Raw genomic sequence first — 18,857 nt, 5'->3', positions numbered from 1 at the left:
TGTTCCTGGGTAGTAAGTGTTATTTCCTAATTGCTTATGCCTCAAAAGTACAGAAAATGGCTATTATTCCCCACAAACTTTGCTTTTGTGACCAGGACAGTGATATGTTGAAATGTACCTATTTCCAATGAGAAAACAGGTGAATTTGTGTCTTTTCGTTCACATAAAGTCAATAAAAAATAACATATGTATCCAAATTAACATGTATTTATACTAAAGTAATATTCAAAGCCGTGCTGGTCCATAATGGTAACAAGTACCCGTCTCTTCCCCTGGCTCACTCAAAGAGGATTACAACAGCATCATGACCTTGCTGGACACCTTTAAGTATGATGAGTATGGCTGGGAGGTCATAGGAGACTTAAAAATGGTGGCATTCCTGATGGGTCTACAAGGCGGCTTTACCAAGTTTCCCTGCTATCTTTGCCTTTGGGACAACAGAGACATCAAGGCGCACTACCACTGGCGGGACTGGCCACAGTGGACCGAGTTCTCTGTGGGGAGGAACAACGTCAAGTGGGAGCCACTGGTGGACCCCCGAAAGGTGCTGATGCCACCACTGCACATCAAATTGGGCCTTATGAAACAATTTGTCAGAGCTCTAGATAAGGAGTCGGCAGCCTTCAAGTACCTTCAAGACTTATTCCCTAAGCTGTCTGAGGCAAAGGTCAAAGCCGTTGTCTTTGTCGGACCACAAATAGAGAAGGATTTTGGATTCATATGTTGTTTTTTTCTGACTTTATGTGAACGAAAAGACACAGATTCACCCGTTTTCTCATTGGAAATAGGTACATTTCAAAATATCACTGTCCTGGTCACAAAAGCAAAGTTTGTGGGGATTAATAGCCATTTTCTATACTTTTGAGGCATAAGCAATTAGGAAATAATACTTACTACTCAGGAACAAAAATTGTGTTACATAGTGTAATCAAACCATCATAAACTCACACCATGGCATCTCTACATTGAATATACTTTTTTATTTATCTATGCATTAATTTGAACTGTTATTATGCATTGTGTAATGTGTTGTAATGAAACATTAGGACCCCCCACCCCCCTGGCCGGACCCACGATTTGGGCCCTCTCAATGTTCAAACCAAATCTACGCCATTGCTTAAATGGTTGTTCTTCTCTGTCTGGATCACTCGTTTTGGTTAGTTTTATATTGCATCTGGAGACCAGAAACAGAAAACAGGCTATTTAGAATCATCATGGTGCTGCCCAGTGGTTGCTCAAGAAAACTGTGGATTAAAAAATATAAAAATCTAAAATAAATATTTCAAATGTTGGGAAATTGTTCTGTTGATATGATTTCAACTATTTACTACACACAATCCTGGAAAGATTCACAATCTGCAATTGCACATGACATAATAGAACTCCATACAGAGCCCCTCCCTCACAAAGATCTCCACACAGTCTCCTCATCTAGCACACAGATCCAGCATTGGTAGAATATAAATTGGGTAGAGCAAAATAAGCAAACATTTCAATCAAATACAATTTATGCTAAATGACAAACCTTAAACCCGTGGGGGTTAGAATCAACCTGCGGCAACTGTTTAAAAAGTAACCCGGAAAAACCGCGGACTTGGCAACACTGGTTGGCGGGTATGAACGGGGCAAAACACTTACAAAATGTGAAATGTTATGTTTATTAACTCACATCATTACCCCATCCATAACGTCCGTATTTTAAATGTCACTGATTCTTACAATAATTTCATAATGCTTTAGTTTCATTTAGCTACATTGTTGCTTTAATCTCCATTTAACGTGATAAAAGTCACGTTACCAAACAACTCTCAAACAAAATGTTTTTCTTGCCGTAATATAATTATTTATTTAACATTATAAACGTAATATTTCATTAAAAGGTGAACTATAAAATTAGGTTTAAACATTGAATTAAGCCAAGTTAAACTTACTTCAGTTTGCTAATTTCTTACCACAGAGCTAAACGCATCTCTCCATTTTGGTCTGTCAAAGAACAAACAACCTCTTCTCAGTTCCACTTACTAACAGCCTCTTACATTGAACTGAACTGTATGTGTCATGTTTGATGTTTCCTTCCCACATACAAATAGGCCTAGTTAGTGTAGTTCGCATCTTTTATCGCTGTGGCGCAAGCGAGCTGATTCTTGGCGACCTTTGGTGGCGGTTTTAAAAAATATATTTTTCGTGTGTTAAGCGTTTTCGGTTCAAGCATCACTATAGATATATATAACCTGTCGAGGGGCCGTTTACACGACAACGTTTTCAACTGAAAACGGAAAGAAAGAAAAAATATGCGTTTTGGCTGTTCGTTTACACGACAACGGCGTTTTTGCCTGAAAACGCAACCTTTTGAAAAACGGGTTTCAATGTGCAAGTTTTTGAAAACGATGCCGTTATAGTCTCCGTGTAAACATACAAAAACGATGACGTCATGCGCACGCTTATTACGTGTTATATAAATAATTATGGATTGATAGGCATCAATTTGAGATGTATAATTATCAATATGAATACTGGTGTCTGTGCAAAAAACAATAATCAACAATTTATTAATTTGGAGTGTTTTGTATGGAGTGTGAACATTGTATAATAGGCAGTATCTGCAATTTTAAAATCTTGAAATTAATGTATGGATACAGATAGGAAAAATGTATTTGTATTTTAAATGTTATTTATTTAATTCATTTTATTTGATGTATCTTTATCCTGCAATTCATTCACCCACCGCTAATGTATATAGCCTATAGACAGAGATGTGATGCCATGTACAGTATTCAGTGAGATGCTTAGAATATGAAAACATGAGGCAGTGAAAATGCATGTTAGATCCAGTGTACACAAGACCTCTCTCTCCATCAGAGTATATCCGAGTTCTGTCTGATATCCAAAACCAGTCAACATCAACAGCTTGTTATGTTAACTCACTCTCCTACCAGCCCAACAGTCGGCAGGAGACGAAGTGATGGTAAAAAATGAGCAGAGTTTATTGAATAATCTTGAGAGTTCAGTCGGCATGCGCGAGACATTCAAAACTACAATGGCGGACTACAGGACTGTGTTTGTGCTGCTCAAGATTTTGAGTTTATTGACACTTCTCCAGCAAAGTAATTGTAGTAATAAAACAACCTCATCATCCGTCCAGACAAAATTGCTCGATGCTTTCGCCATCTTCATTGTTTGTATTGTGGAATAATGCTAATGTGCGTAGGCGCGTAGTGTTTCTTTACAAAGTGACATCGCCGACTACTGGCCTTGCATTCATAAAACAGCGTTTTTAGTCTTTTTCACGGGTCCATGTGAACGAGGATAGTTTTTGAAAATGTTGTCGTCTGTACGCGAAACTTTTCAAAAACGCAAAGGAAAAACTTTTCCGTTTTTAGTACATCGTTGTCGTGTAAACATACCCTAATCATATTTAAGTGTTCTGTACACGCAATTCCCCTGCCAAACTGCACTGGGCTGAACTGGTTCGGCATTGAACATTAGGCTACTATGGGGAAAGGCAAAACAAAATTGTGCATTAAACTGCAATTGTACTGCAATATACTGTACTAACGTGAATATCAATGGTTTATTGTGAAGTGCAGCATCATTGTACTATATAAACTAATACATAGAACACAGCAGTGTAGTAATATTGAAAATGTTCCAGTAGTTTGATGCTTTATTCAATGCATGTAGCTGTATTTTGAGATAAAGCAGAAACTTAGACTGACAAATTAGAAAATCAAGTATGATAAAATAATAATAATAATAAAAACAGAAAAAAAGGAAATAAGAAATGTATTAGTTAATTAGTCATCTGAATGGTTGCACCCGCTGTGAGTGTGTTCTCATGTAAGTTAGGACGTCAAGTTCACACTAAGGGCTTACTAGTTAGTTTGTAACTAAGTCAGTGCTTAATTTGGTTGCACCACCTGTTCTTAAGGCAAGACTTAACTAATAGGTCGTAAGCTCTCCGTAAAATGATGCGTAGTAGCATAATATGACGTTTACCTGTATTGATCCAATAAACAGCCTTCAAATGTGACACAGAAGTGTTAAAAAGCTGTGAACTTCAATTTGATCTTGTTACGGTTGATGTTCAAACCTTGTTTACTCACGTAACTGTCAGCTGTAATAAATTATATCCCCATTGTAATACGATATGTAATAAAACAAGATTTCATTAATGGTATATTTAGCCTATGTAAATAACAATATTTAATAGCTGTATCTGAAATGAATAAAGGACAATAAATATAAAATTACTTATACAACAGGCTGGAAAAATAGACATTTATTCATTTTTATATTTTATATATTTCATACATGTTGAAACTTGACATTGGGCGGCGTACACAGGAAAGTGCACCGTTAGATCGGTTTCATGCTGAAGAAGTGCATTTTTTACATAATGTTTTCTCCCGTACATATAAACGAGTGTAAATGCCAACATCATCATATATATTGGATTGAAAGGATTGAAGCCTGTCAACCAAAACATGATCTCATTGATATCATTAAATGAGTCTGCTTTTTTATTCCATCCGTTAATTCTGGTCGGAGGCTGCCGTAAATATTTAGTTTATACGTAGGGTTACGCCCTACCTAAGTTTAATGGTGCAACGCTCAAATATTTAGTAGTGCATAAATTGTGACTTACTTGCCCATTTACGCCACAACTAGGCTAAGTTTTAACTTACGTTTAGCTGGTGCAACCGGCCCCTGATGTCCTTTGAAAACGTAGTCCCATATTCATAGAGGGCTAAAATCTGAAAATGAAAAATACATATTTTACTGATTAGTTGTATATAACCCACAGCACATTACTCCCAGGTCAGATGTACACAGTAGACGTGGTTACACAGAGTGGATTGCGCCCCGAAGACCTGCCATCAACCAGCAAATCTGCTGGCCCACTCCACTTCTGGACCAGTGAGTATCTCTCCAGATCTGTGTTACAAACTCAAACATCTCTGTCACAACACCATTTTCCTGTGCTTTCAATTAGGACCCCTCCCCCCTCAGAACCTTTCACTTGCCCAAATCACCACCACTTCTGCACGGGTGACCTGGGACCGTCATCCTCGGAGCCTTCCTGATGGATTTGTGGTCAATGTTACTCGAGGCCTCAGCACCCGTAGCCGCTACTTGCCAGACGGAAGTTTAGGGATGTATACCCTACAAGACCTTGTTCCAGGACAGCATTATCGGCTAGCACTGACTGCTGTACGCAAAACAGGCCAGGACCACATTCAGAGTGTCCCCCAACACCTAGCTTTCACCACCCGTGAGTTGCTAACATTTAAGGTCACAGCTCATCCTCAAATTTTTCACATTTTGTTGCCGTCCATTGTGACCTGTCTCTGTAACCTGCATTGCACAGTATCTCTTGTGAAGAACCAAAGTAGAGGTGACAGACCTCACGGAGAACGAGACTACCAAGTGTGGCCGACCTTGACACAAATTCAAGATGGGGGCACAGTTGATAACACAGAACTTGTAGAAGAGCCAGTAAGGTAGAATACTTTACAGATCAACCAGAATTATGGATGTGATGATAAGGAGTCATTCTCAATAACCAGTTCTGTGTATATCTTTTCTCTCAGATATACAGAGCTTATTGATGGTAGGGGGAGGATTACAGCCAGATTTACCAACCGTCCACATAAAACCATCAGACATCACAAAAGTCAGTAATAATTGCACAGATAATTTTTTAACTAGTAATACTATTGTATTTAAGTTGAATTTTTCACTCTGAATTGATAATTGCTTCACCCTTGTGCCATTCCAAATCCGTATGACATTCTTTCATTGAACACAAAAGGAGATGGTAGGCAGAATGTTCATGCTGTGAAAGTAATGAAAGTAAGTGAGGACTGGTGATGTTGAGCTCCCAAAATGAATATATATATATATATATATATATATATATATATATATATATATATATACAGTACTGTGCAAAAGTTTTAGGCACTTGTGAAAATGTTGCATAGTGAGGATGTCTTCAAAAATAATGAAATAAATAGTTTTCATTTATCACTTAATGTCATACAAAGTCCAGTAAACATAAAAAAGCTAAATCAATATTCGAAGTGACCACCTTTGCCTTTAAAACAGCACCAAATCTCCTAGGGACACCTGGACACAGTTTTTCTTAGTTGTTGGCAGATAGGATGTTCCAAGCTTCTTGGAGAATTTGCCACAGTTCTTCTATCTGTTGAGGCTGTCTCAATTGCTTCTGTCTCTATATGCAATCTCAGACAGACACGATTTTCATTGGGGGGCTTTGTGGGGGCCATGACATCTGTTGCAGGGTTCCCTGTTCTTCTATTTTCTATTTGCAAAAGTAATGTTTGGGAGTCTAACATTTATATTTCCTATTGACACACTAAAGCTGAAGATATAAATAACCATCTTAAGACAAATACTTTTGTGAAACATCTTATGTGCCTAAGACTTTTGCACAGTAGTGTGTATATATATATATATATATATATATATATATATATATATATATATATATATATATATATATATATATATATATATATATACACTGGAAGACAAAAGTTTGGAATAATGTACAGTTTTTGCTGTTTCGGATGGAAATTGGTACTTTAATTGACCAAAGTGGCATTCAACTGTTCACAAAGTGTAGTCAGGACATTACTGATGTAAAAAACAGCACCATCACTATTTGAAAAAAGTCATTTTTAATCAAACCTAGACAGGCCCATTTTCAGCAGCCATCACTCCAACACCTTTTCCTTGAGTAATCATGCTAAATTGCTTATTTGGTACTAGAAAATCACTTGCCATAATATCAGACACAGACACTGAAAGCTTTTTGGTTCGTTAAATGAAGTTTAACATTGTCTTTGTGTTTGTTTTTGAGTTGCCACAGTATGCAACAGACTGGCATGTCTTAAGGTCAATATTAGGTCAAAAATGGCAAAAAGGAAACAGCTTTCTCTTGAAACTCGTCAATGCTTGAAATTGCCAAAAAACTGAAGATTTCATAAAAAGGTGTACACTACAGTCTTCAAAGACAAAGGACAACAGGCTCTAATAAGGACAGAAAGAGATGTGGAAGGCCAGATGTTTAGGCAAAATTGGAAGACCTTGAGAATCGTAATCTGCGTGGAGAGAGAGAGGCATAGATGTAGATGTTATGTGTATGATTATCATACTTTATTTATTTAATTATTATTATTATTATTATTTTATATTTGTTTTTGTGTGTCTATAATCATGTGGGACCACTGGGGTGTTCTTGTGGGTGGGGTTGGGGATGGGGGGGTGGGGTAGATTAGTAATAGAGGGGGTTAAACATTGATTCTGTTTGTAAATGTTCTTGCTTTTATTTGTTAATATATTAATCAATAAAAAAAAAATGTAATCTGAGAATTGTAATCGGCGAAAAAACGTCCGCATTGTTGGAATTCCTGAGGAGGAAGAAGGCAGAGATATGGTGAAATTCCTCAACGAGCTCTTCCCGAGTCTGCTCGACATAACAGGCCATAACCTGGAAATCGAGCGAGCTCACATGGTCCCGGCTCTGAGATCCGCTGAGGGAGACAGGGCCCGATCAATTCTGGCCAAATTTCTGAGATCATCTGATAAAGATCAGAAGTGTTACACGAGGCAAGGAGTAAAGGAATGCTTTCTTGGAAGAACCATAACATTTTCTTGTTCCCAGACTTTGCGTATTCGACAAGAGAGAAACGTGATCAATTCAAGGAATGCAAGAAACTCTTACATCAACGGTAGGTCGCTTTTGTACTGATGTTCCCGGCCAAATTGAGAATAGATACTAAGGATGGCCGCAAAACAAAATCTTGGTCTTACAGATATTTGGAGACCTTTTAACCCATCTAGTAGGGACTATACATTTTTTTTCATCAGTCCATAAGATTTATTCAAGAATATATATATTTTTTATATATATCTAAGTCCCTCATTTAATTGGTTGTGGATTGCTCTGTTGGAAACATTTTAGTCTCAGATCATGCCCTGGTGAGTTTAGGGGTGTTGCCACATATGGAGAAAAAGAAATCATATAGTTGGTGCTTTAATGTATCCCTTTTGCAAAATCCTGAATTCCAACAAATGCTAAAGGCTGAAATCAACGTCTATATGGAGACCAACTGGTCCTCAGTATTCTCTGTGGGCGTGGCTTGGGAGGCACTTAAGGCGGTTCTTAGGGGTCGGATCATACAGTATGCATCATTCATAAAAAAAATTCTAAGCACGGGAAATCGTGGAGTTGAAAGGGAATATTAAAATTGCCGAGGCAGAGCTGAAGCGCCGAATGTCTTCTGATGGCCTCAGAGAATTAACCCGATTGAAATACAGATATAATACTATTTTGTCACAGAAGGTGGAGTTTTGGCTATTCAGGGCAAGACAGTCATATTTTGAGTATCTTCTGATAATATTAGGCATTTCATCAATATTATGTGGTCAGTGGCGAATTATCAGAATCCAGTCCCGGCTATCTCACTTGACACCGAAAAGGTGTTTGATATGGTAGAATGGGATTATCTTTTTAAGATTTTGGAAATATATGGGTTCGGGAATACTTTTATTGGATGGATTAAGTTACTTTATAGACACCCATTAGCGGCGGTACAAACAAATGGATTAATTTCAGATTATTTTACTCTGGATAGGGGCACCTGGAAGGGTTGCCCTCTTTCCCCATTATTGTTCTGTCTTGCCCTGGAACCATTAGCAGCCGCGATAAGAAGGGAAGATGATTTTCCAGGGGTGGTGGTGGGAGGTATGGCGCATAAGCTTTTGCTATACGCAGATTATATTTTATTATTCGTCTCTGACCCCATTAGATCTACGCCTTGCCTCCATAGAATTATTAATTCCTTTTCTAAATTCTCGGGATACAAAGTCAATTGGTTTAAATCCGAAGCTTTGTCTCTGACAGCGTACTGCCCAGTATCGGCTTTCCAGCCGGGCACCTTCCAGTGGCCCAAACAGGGCATTATATTCCCAGCAAAGTTGTATGATTTAGTTAGTTAATTTTGACCCCTTAATAAAAAGGTTTTTGAGCGATGTAGGCAGGTGGGCTTCATTACATTTATCTATGATTCATTACATTTATCTATGATTGTTATTAAAATGAATTGTATTCCAAAATTCACCTACCTGCTACAATCTCTCCCTGTTGATGCCCCCCTCTCTTATTTTAAGCAATTTGATAGCATAGCGAAGTCCTTCATTTGGAATGGTAAGCATCTTAGATTGCATTTTAATAAATTACATAGGCCGATTGACAAAGGTGGGCTAGGCCTAACCAAGATTATATTTTATTATTATGCATTCGGTCTCAGACATTTGGCTCACTGTTCGCTTCCACCTGAAAGAGCCCCTCCCTGGTTTTGTATTGAACAGGAAGTTCTTGCCCCTATTTTGCCATTGTAAAGCCTTTCTATCAAACTAACCGGAGAAGTTAAGTTACACCCCGTTATCTCGCATTTGCACTCGGTATGGAGAAAAGTGGCCAGGGTGTTTAATTTGGACATTTATTTAAATGTTGCCTCAAGCATATGGCTGAACCCTAAATTATGTATTAATAAGTCCCCTTCCTGCTGGTCAGAGTGGATTGTGAGGGGGGTTACTACACCCTGTGACCTGTATGAGAGTGGAGTGTTGAGATCTTTTGAGAATTTGGTTCAACATTTTGGGATTCCCAGATCTCAGTTTTATATGTATTTACAGCTGCGCCACCTGCTCTGTATTGTTTTTGGGAATAGCACACACCCCCCTAAGCAGTACTAAAGATACTCTGGGAGAGGTGATTACTACTTTTGGAAAAGGTCATGAGGAATCAGTGTATTACTCCCTGCTATGTCTCGGGGACAGAGCCTCAACTTCTCTCAAGAGATTATGGGAGAAAGATTTAAACTTGGTATTGGAGGAGGGAGTGTGGGCTAGGATTCTAAAAAATGTCAAGTCTGCATCTAGAGATGCAAGGGTGCACCTTATGCAATTCAAGATTTTACATAGATTCTATTGGACCCCCTCTAGATTGTATAGGCTTGGTCTTAAAGACACACCCACCTGCTGGCGATGCCAATCAGAAGTTTGAGACACAACCCATGTCTTTTGGGGGGGTGTTAAGATCCACTTTTGGTTGAAGGTTGAGTTGTTTGTGTGACATTTTGGGCACTCAAATTTTACTTTGCCCCAGACTTTGTATTTTGGGGGATGGGGCGGTCATAAATTTGGGGGATAAACATATAAAAAATTGGGTTCTGACCAGTATCATGATTGGCAGACAAATTATTTTAAGGGGTTGGAAGTCGGACGGAGTGCCATCATTTCCGGAGTGGTGTGTGGAGATGGGGAGGGTGGCAACTTTCGAGGAGGTGGCAAATAAAAGGCTGGGGTTTGGGGACTTGTTTGTCAGGAAATGCAATAATTATTTAGCATTTTTGGGGGACTCTCGGGGAGGGGATGGGGAGAGAGAAGTCTAGTTTATTTATGGATGTTTATTATATATTTCATTTTTCTATTTTTTTTTTTTTTTTTTTTTGTGTGTGTATATATATATATATATATATATGTGACAACAGGGGTGTTCGTTGGGGGTTAGGGTGGGGTTGGTGATTGGAGAGGGATATTAGTGGGGGTTAAATGTTGATTCGATGTGTATGTGTTGTGTTTTTCTCTGCTGTGTTCTTTTGAATCAATAAAAAATGTTAATTACAAGAGAAGACTCCTTAAGAGTGCAGGCCTTATGGGAAGAATTTCAAAGAAAAAGCCACTTTTGAAACAGAATTAAAAAAAAAAAAAAAATTGGACAACAGATAATTGGAAAAGAGTGTTATGGATTTTTTATTTTTTTTATTTATTTAAAAAAAAAAAATTTTTTTGGTTGTCATTAACAATTTTTGATTGATTCCAAACTCAAATGAACACAAACAGCACATGAAAACACGGAATCAACTTTTATCAGTATATCTTAGTACAGAACCAAACAAATGTGGGCTATGTCCCCATCCTCCAACTGGCATCGCCAGCAAGTAGGTGTGTCTTTAAGGCCAAGCCTATACAATCGAGAGGGAGTCCAATAAAAGTGATGCAGAATCTTAAATTGAATGAGGCGCACCCTTGCATCCCTAGACATAGACTTGACATTTTAAAAAATCCTACACCATTCCTCATCCTCCAGTACTAATTTCAAGTCTCTCTCCCATAACTTCTTAAGAGATGTTAAAACCCCATCCCTTAGACTCTGAATTAGCCAAGAATATTGCACTGAAGCCTCGTGACCCTTTCCAAAAGCAGCAAGCACCATCTCAAGAGTGTCTGCCTCTTTAGGGGGCTGCGTACTACACCCAAAGGTAGTATAAAGTAGATGGCGCAGCTGTAAATACCTGAAGAATTGAGATCTGGGAATCCCAAACCGCTCTATAATATTTTCAAAGGATATCAACACTCCATTTTCATACAGGTCACCCAGCGTAGCAACTCCCTTCTCAATCCATTCTGTCCAGCAGAAAGGGGACTTGTTAATGCACAATTTAGGGTTTAACTAAATACTTGTGGCAACGTTCAGGTAAATGTTTGAATTGAACACACGGGAAACTTTTGTCCACACTAAATGCATGTGCGAGATAATGGGATGTGTCTTTACTTCTCCGTGCAGCTTGGTAGAAAGACTTTGCAATGGCAAGATAGGGGCAAGGACCTCCTGTTCAATAAAGAGCTCTCTCAGGTGGAAGCGACCAATGCGCCAAATGTCTGAGACCAAAAGCATAATAGTAAAACAAAATCTTGGGGAGACCTAACCCACCTTTGTCATTTGGCCTGTGTAACTTATTAAAATGCAACCGAGGACGTTTACCATTCCAGATAAAGGATTAAGCTATACTATCAAATTGTTTAAAATAAAAGAGGGGAACTTCAATGGGGAGAGACTGTAGTAGGTAGTTGAATTTTGGAATACAATTCATTTTTATAACATTAACCTTCCCAGTCATAGATAAATGTAGTGAAGCCCACATATCCACATCACTCGAAAACCTTTTTATTAAAGGGTCAAAATGAACTCTGACTAAATCACACAAATTTGCGGGGAATAAAATACCCAAATACTTTAATGCCCTGTTTGGGCCACTGGAAGGCGCCCGGCTAGAAAGCTGTAACCGGGCAGTACGCTGTCAGAGACAAAGCTTCAGATTTAGACCAATTGACTAATAATAAAATATCATCTGCGTAAAGCAAAAGCTTTTGCACCATACCTCCGCCACCACACCTGGAAAATCATCTTATTTCTTATAGCGGCTGCTAATGGTTCCAGGGCAAAACAGAACAACAATGGGGAAAGAGGGCAACCCTGCCGCTACCGGGTGTCTATAAAGTAACTTAATACATCCAATAAACGTACTCCCAAACCTGTACATTTCCAAAATCTTAAAAAGATCATCCCATTCTATCATATCAAAAGCCTTTTCAGTGTCAAGTGAGATGGCAGCAACCGGAGTCTGATCATTCGCCACTGACCACATGATATTGATGAACGCCTAATGTTATCAGAAGAGCTGTGGCCTCAAATAAACCCCACCTGATCTATATGTATAAGAGATGTCATAACTTTAGTTTAATCGATTAGCCAAGAGTTTTGACAATATTTTAACATCTAGCTGGATCAGGGAAATTGGACGTTAACTCTTACATTCGCTTGGATCTTTGTCCTTTTTAAGAATCAGACTGATCCGGGCTTGCGTCATGGTTGGCGAAAGCTTTCCATTCTTTAATGATTCCATATAAACTTCTAGCAAAAGTGGAACCAATTCTGTAGCATAAGATCTAAAAAAAAACTCAGCGGCAAAGCCACCTGGCCCCAGTGCCTTGGCTGTAGGCAAGGCTTTAATTACCTTGCCATGCTCCTCCAAGGTTATCTCAGAATCAAGAGAATTTTTTTGCTCAGTCGTCAGTTTAGGGAGTTCTAATGGTTCCACAAAGTTTCTAATTTCTTCATCAGTAGACAAAGACATAGAACTATAGAGATCAAGATAGAATTCTTTAAATGTATTATTAATATCAATGGCCGAGGTAAAAATTTCACCACCAGTAAATTTCACTGAGGGAATGATAGAAAAAGACTCTCTCTGCTTTATATATCTAGCCAGAAGATTTCCTGCTTTGTCCCCCAACTCAAAGTATGACTGTCTTGCCCTGAATAGCCAAAACTCAACCTTCCGTGACAAAATAGTATTATATCTGTATATCAATCAGGTCAATTCTCTGAGGCCATCAGATGACATTCGGCACTTCAGCTCTGCCTTGGCACTTTTAATATTCCCTTCCAACTCCACGAGTTCTCGTGCTTTGGATTTTTTGATGAATGATGCATACTGTACGATCTGATCCCTTAGAACCACCTTATGTGCCTCCCAAGCCATACCCACAGAGGATACTGAGGACCAGTTGGTCTCCATATAAACATTGATTGAGTCCATCAATAGATTATAGTCTCCTCCCAATATTATATCATGAGGGGTGCCAGCAGCTTGCAACATCCCTTCAAGATCTATAAAATAGCCCTTATCATCAGTGTTAGGTACATAAATATTAGCCAAAATCAACCTTTGCCCCTGAATTTCTGCTAAAAACAATAATGACTCTTCCTAATTTATCTTTACTCTGTTTGAGACATTTGAATTGTAGATGTTCACTTATCAGTGTAATGACTCCCCTGCTCTTATTTGAGCCAGCACTAAAGAAAATATGCCCACCCCATATCTTCCCAAATTTTTCAGCTTCCTGCAGGGAAGATGTGTTTCTTGAAGAAACACTATATCATATTTCTTTTGTTTAAGAAAATAAATAACCTTCCTTCTTTTATATGGGGTGCCCCAACCCATTCACATTCCACGTGGAGAGAGACAATCCACTCATATTAAAGAGCACCTATTATGGTTTTTAAATGTGCCTAATTTTGTTTTAAAGGTCTCATACAATAGATTTACATGCATCCAATGTAAAAAAAAAACACTTTAATTTGCTCATAATTTAAATTGCAGCATTAACTTTTTTTTCCCAGTGTCAAAAACGACTCGTTCAATGATCCGTTCTAAAGGATTCATTCTAAACTCCTCCTTTCAGAGAGTCTACACTGCACATTGGTCAGATGTCCCAGTCTGTTGTGATTGGTCTACCGCTTAGTGTAGTGTTTGAGGGCGGGTCAAAGCTGTTCGCGAGCAGCCAATGAAGACCAGAGGCGAGTTTTTTGTTACCAAATTACGTAGGTTAGTGCAGGAAGTAAGTCTGGAATTACTAACGACTCATTTCAGGTGTTCAGAATCGGTTCTTTCTTTTGGGAGTCAATAACTCCATTTGTCGTGCACTTTGATTTTTGACTTTTTTACATTCACAAACAGCTTTATAACACACTACATGAAAGGTAATATTTAAAAAACGATAATAGGTGCTCTTTAACATTTGAAATTTTGACATATTAGAAAAAATTGATTGTGTGTCAAAAACAAAATTATAAAGACCACATTCCAACACTAGTGCAACAATCAAACCCCGAACGTCACCCAGAACAAAACAAACAGAAAAAAGAAAAACGTGCGCATTGACCCCATGCATGACAGCGCCAACCGGCGTCCAACCCTCTAAACTCAAACAGTTCATGTAGGCCTATGAGAGCCCCCATGACAAATTTGCCATCGGATTGCTCAAGTCCGGTGTTTCTATAAAACTTTTGTGAGACAGAATTACATAACAAAAGAAAATCTATAAAACAAACTCCAGCCAGTAGGCAGAATAAACACACAGAACGTGTAGATTCGTCCACATAACTGTCCCGAAGATGTGTTCCACCACAAAACAAGCTTCAGCCGCTAGCGGAACCAGCACACAGACACACACACACAAAAAAGCTGTTCAGTTTCCTCAGGCAGTCAAATTAATTTTCACTGAGCCGGCTGTTACACGAGTGCAGCAGATGATCTAATCACTCCAGTGTCCTGCAAAAAATACTCCACAAAACAAATTCCAGCCAATAGGAGGTATCAGCTCAAAGAACGTGCATATTCATCCACAACACTGTCCCGAAGGATTTTTACTACACAAAACAAACTCCAACCGCTAGGCGGAACCAGCACAAAAAGAAACAAAAAAGGCGCCCAGTTTCCTCGGACGGTCATGTGAATGTTCAGTGAGTCAGGCCCTCTCGGCTGCAACACAAGCACCACACAATGACTTACTTATTCCATTGACTTTATAAAGGACAATGCTTGTTGGGGACAAGTAAATACTTTGCGGCCATCCTTAGCATCTATTCTCAATTTGGCTGGGAACATCAGTGCAAAAGCAACCTTCTATTGATGTAAGAGTTTCTTGCATTTCTTGAATCGATCATGTTTCTCTGTTGTCGAATTCGCAAAGTATGGGAACAAGAAAATGTTGTGGTTCTTCCAATAAAGCCTTCCTTTACGCCTCGCCTCGCATAACACAAGATATTTATCGGATAATCTCAGAAATTTGGCCAGAATTCATCGGGGCCTGTCTCCCTCAGCGGATCACCGAGCCGGAACCCTTTGAGCTCACTTAATTTCCAGCTTATGGCCTGTTATGTCGAGCAGACTCAGAAAGTGCCCATCCAGAAATTCCACCATATTCTGACACTCTGCTCGATTAGGAATTCCAACAATTCGGACGTTGTTTTGCCGGTTCCGATTCTCAAGGTCTTCCAACTTTTCCCAAACGCATTCCAAGTCCGTCTTGGTCTCTAACGGATTAGAAGCTCATTCCCTCTCCGATGACTCCAGACAATCAATCCGTTTCTCAACATCCGCCACTCTTCTAACCAACTCAGTGAATTTCGTCTCCATGGCAGTGATCGGTCGATGTATTACAGCAAGATCCTCCAAGTCAGCAACGACCTTTGTCAGCATTGCCGACATGTTTGTCAGTTGACGCTGAATCTCTTTCACCTCACTGGCCAAATTGAGTCCCGGGCTTCCGGCCTGTTGCTCAGGGGCTTCACTTGAGCATGTAAGTGTCTTTTAATGTCTCCAGAGCCCGATGATTTTGAATTCTTTGACATATTGTCTTCCTAGAACAGTTATGGAACAGGGTGTTTCGAATCTCACCAGTTTATGACAAAAAGTATTAAAACTAGCAAAGTGCGCAGAGCTCGCTGCTCACACATCCGAACTTCGCATGGCGCCATGTGACTCCAGTGAGTGTTATGGATCTTAACCCTATTGAGCTTTTGTGGGATTTTTTTGTGGTTAGACTGTAAGGTGCTTGAAAAGTGCCTGACAAGACAGCCATATCTATGGGAAGTGCTACAGGAAGCGTGGGGTGAAATGTCACCTGAGTATCTGGACAAACTGACAGCTAGAATGCCAAGGATCTGCAAAGCTGTCATTGCTGCACGTGGACGATTTTTTGATGAGAACTCTTTGAAGTAGTTTAATAGTAATTTTATTAATGTCCTGACTATACATTGTGATCAGTTGAATGCCACTTTGGTGAATAAAAGTACCAATTCTTTCCATAAGAGCAAAATCTGTACATTATTCCAAACTTTTGGCCACCAGTATATATATATATACAGTTGAAGTCAGAAGTTTACATGCACTTAGGTTGTAATCACTAAAACTCATTTTTTGACCACTCCACAGATTTCATATTAGCAAACTATAGTTTTGGCAAGTCGTTTAGGACATCTACTTTGTGCATGACACAAGTAATTTTTCCAACAATTGTTTACAGACAGACTGTTTCACTTTTACTTGACTCTATTACAGTTCCAGTGGGTCAGAAATTTACATACACTAAGTTAACTGTGCCTTTAAGCAGCTTGGAAAATTCCAGAAAATGATGTCAAGCCTTTAGACAATTAGCCACTTAGCTTCTGATAGGTGTACTGAATTGGAGGTGTACCTGTGGATGTATTCTAAGGCCTACCTTCAAACTCAGTGCCTCTTTGCTTGACATCATGGGAAAATCAAAAGAAATCAGCACAAAAAAAACTGTGGCCCTCCACAAGTCTGGTTCTTCCTTGGGAGCCATTTCCAAACGCCTGAAGGTACCACGTTCATCTGTACAAACAATAGTATGCAAGTATAAACACCATGGGACAATGCAGCCATCATAATGCTCAGGAAGGAGACACATTCTGTCTCATAGAGATGAACGTAGTTTGGTGCGAAAAGTGCAAATCAATCCCAGAACAATAGTAAAGGACCTTGTGAAGATGCTGGAGGAAACATGTAGACAAGCATCTATATCCGCAGTAAAACAAGTTCTATATCGACATAACCTGAAAGGCTGCTCAGCAAGGAAGAAGCCACTGCTCCAAAATTGCCATAAAAAAGCCAGACTACAATTTGCAAGTGCACATGGGGACAAAGATCTTACTTTTTGGAGAAACGTCCTCTGGTCTGATGAAACAAAAATTGAACTGTTTGTCCATAATGACCATCATTATGTTTGGATGAAAAAGGGTGAGGCTTGCAAGCCGAAGAACACCATCCCAACCGTGAAGCATGGGGGTGGCAGCATCATGTTGTGGGGTCCTTTGCTGCAGGAGGGACTGGTGCACTTCACAAAATAGATGGCATCATGAGGAAGGAAAATTATGTGGATATATTGAAGCAACATCTCAAGACATCAGCCAGGAATTTAAAGCTCATCGCAAATGGTCTTCCAAATGGACTATGACCCCAAGCATACCTCCAAAGTTGCGGCAAAATGGCTTAAGGACAACTAAGTTAAGTTATTGTTGTAGCCATCACAAAGCCCTGACCTCAATCCGATAGAAAATTTGTGGGCAGAACTGAAAAGCGTGTGCGAGAAAGGAGGCCTACAAACCTGACTCAGTTACACCAGTTCTGTCTGGAGGAATGGGCCAAAATTCCAGCAACTTATTGTGAGAAGTTTGTGGAAGGCTACCCAAAACAATTGACCCAAGTTAAACAATTTAAAGGCAATGCTACCAAATACTAACAAAGTGTATGTAAACTTCTGACCCACGGAATGCGATGAAAGAAATAAAAGCTGAAAGAAATAATTCTACAATTATTCTGACATTTCACATTCTTAAAATAAAGTAGTGATTCTAACTGACGTAAGACAGGGAAAGTTTTATATGATTAAATGTCAGGATTTGTGAAAAACTGAGTTTAAATGTATTTGGCTAAGGTGTATGTAAACTTGTGACTTCAATTGTATATAATTTTGGGAGCTCAGCATCACCCATTCAGAAGACTGTTTTCTTATGGGTTCAGAAGACTTGAGTCATGAACTACATCTATTATTTTATTTATTATCTATTATATATGTATATATACAGTTGTGCTCAAAAGTTTGCATACCCTTGGAGAATTGGTAATACATGTACCATTTTTAAAGAAAACATGAGTGAGCAGGCAAAACACATTTCTTTTATTTCTTATGGGATTCATATTCAACTGTAGGTTATAACAGAATGGCACAATCATAAAACAAAACATGGCAACAAAGAAAAAAATGAAATGACCCCTGTTCAAAAGTCTGCATACCCTTAGTTCTTAATACTGTGTATTGCCCCCTTTAGCATCAATGACAGCAGGCAGTCTTTTGTAATAGTTGTCTATGAGGCCCCAAATTCTTGCAGGTGGTATAGCTGCATATTTGTCTTGGCAAAATGCCTCCAGGTCATTCAAAGTCTTTGGTCGTCTTGCATGAACCGCACGTTTGAGATCTCCCCAGAGTGGTTAGATGATATTAAGGTCAGGAGACTGTGATGGCCACTCCAGAACCTTCACCTTTTTCTGTTGTAACCACTGGAGGGCCTTGTGCTTAGGGTCACTGTCATGCTGGAAAGTCCAAGAGCGTCCCAT

The 18,857-nt window shown here is 39.1% G+C and overlaps 1 protein-coding gene across 4 annotated transcripts in view; it reads left to right on the top strand.

The window, feature by feature from the left end:
• LOC127445725 (sushi, nidogen and EGF-like domain-containing protein 1) overlaps positions 1-18,857 on the top strand; it is a 73,222-nt gene that overhangs the window by 47,911 nt on the left and 6,454 nt on the right. For all 4 annotated transcript variants that reach the window (XM_051705979.1, XM_051705978.1, XM_051705977.1 and 1 more), the window contains 4 exons: positions 4,805-4,917; positions 4,994-5,272; positions 5,369-5,501; positions 5,592-5,674. In XM_051705979.1, the coding sequence (XP_051561939.1) occupies positions 4,805-4,917; positions 4,994-5,272; positions 5,369-5,501; positions 5,592-5,674 (608 nt within the window). The remainder of the gene's footprint in view (positions 1-4,804; positions 4,918-4,993; positions 5,273-5,368; positions 5,502-5,591; positions 5,675-18,857) is intronic.

Source organism: Myxocyprinus asiaticus, chromosome 9 (genome assembly GCF_019703515.2).
Source record: "Myxocyprinus asiaticus isolate MX2 ecotype Aquarium Trade chromosome 9, UBuf_Myxa_2, whole genome shotgun sequence".
Lineage (NCBI taxonomy): Eukaryota > Metazoa > Chordata > Actinopteri > Cypriniformes > Catostomidae > Myxocyprinus > Myxocyprinus asiaticus.
This window is presented reverse-complemented; position numbering and strand designations above follow the sequence as displayed.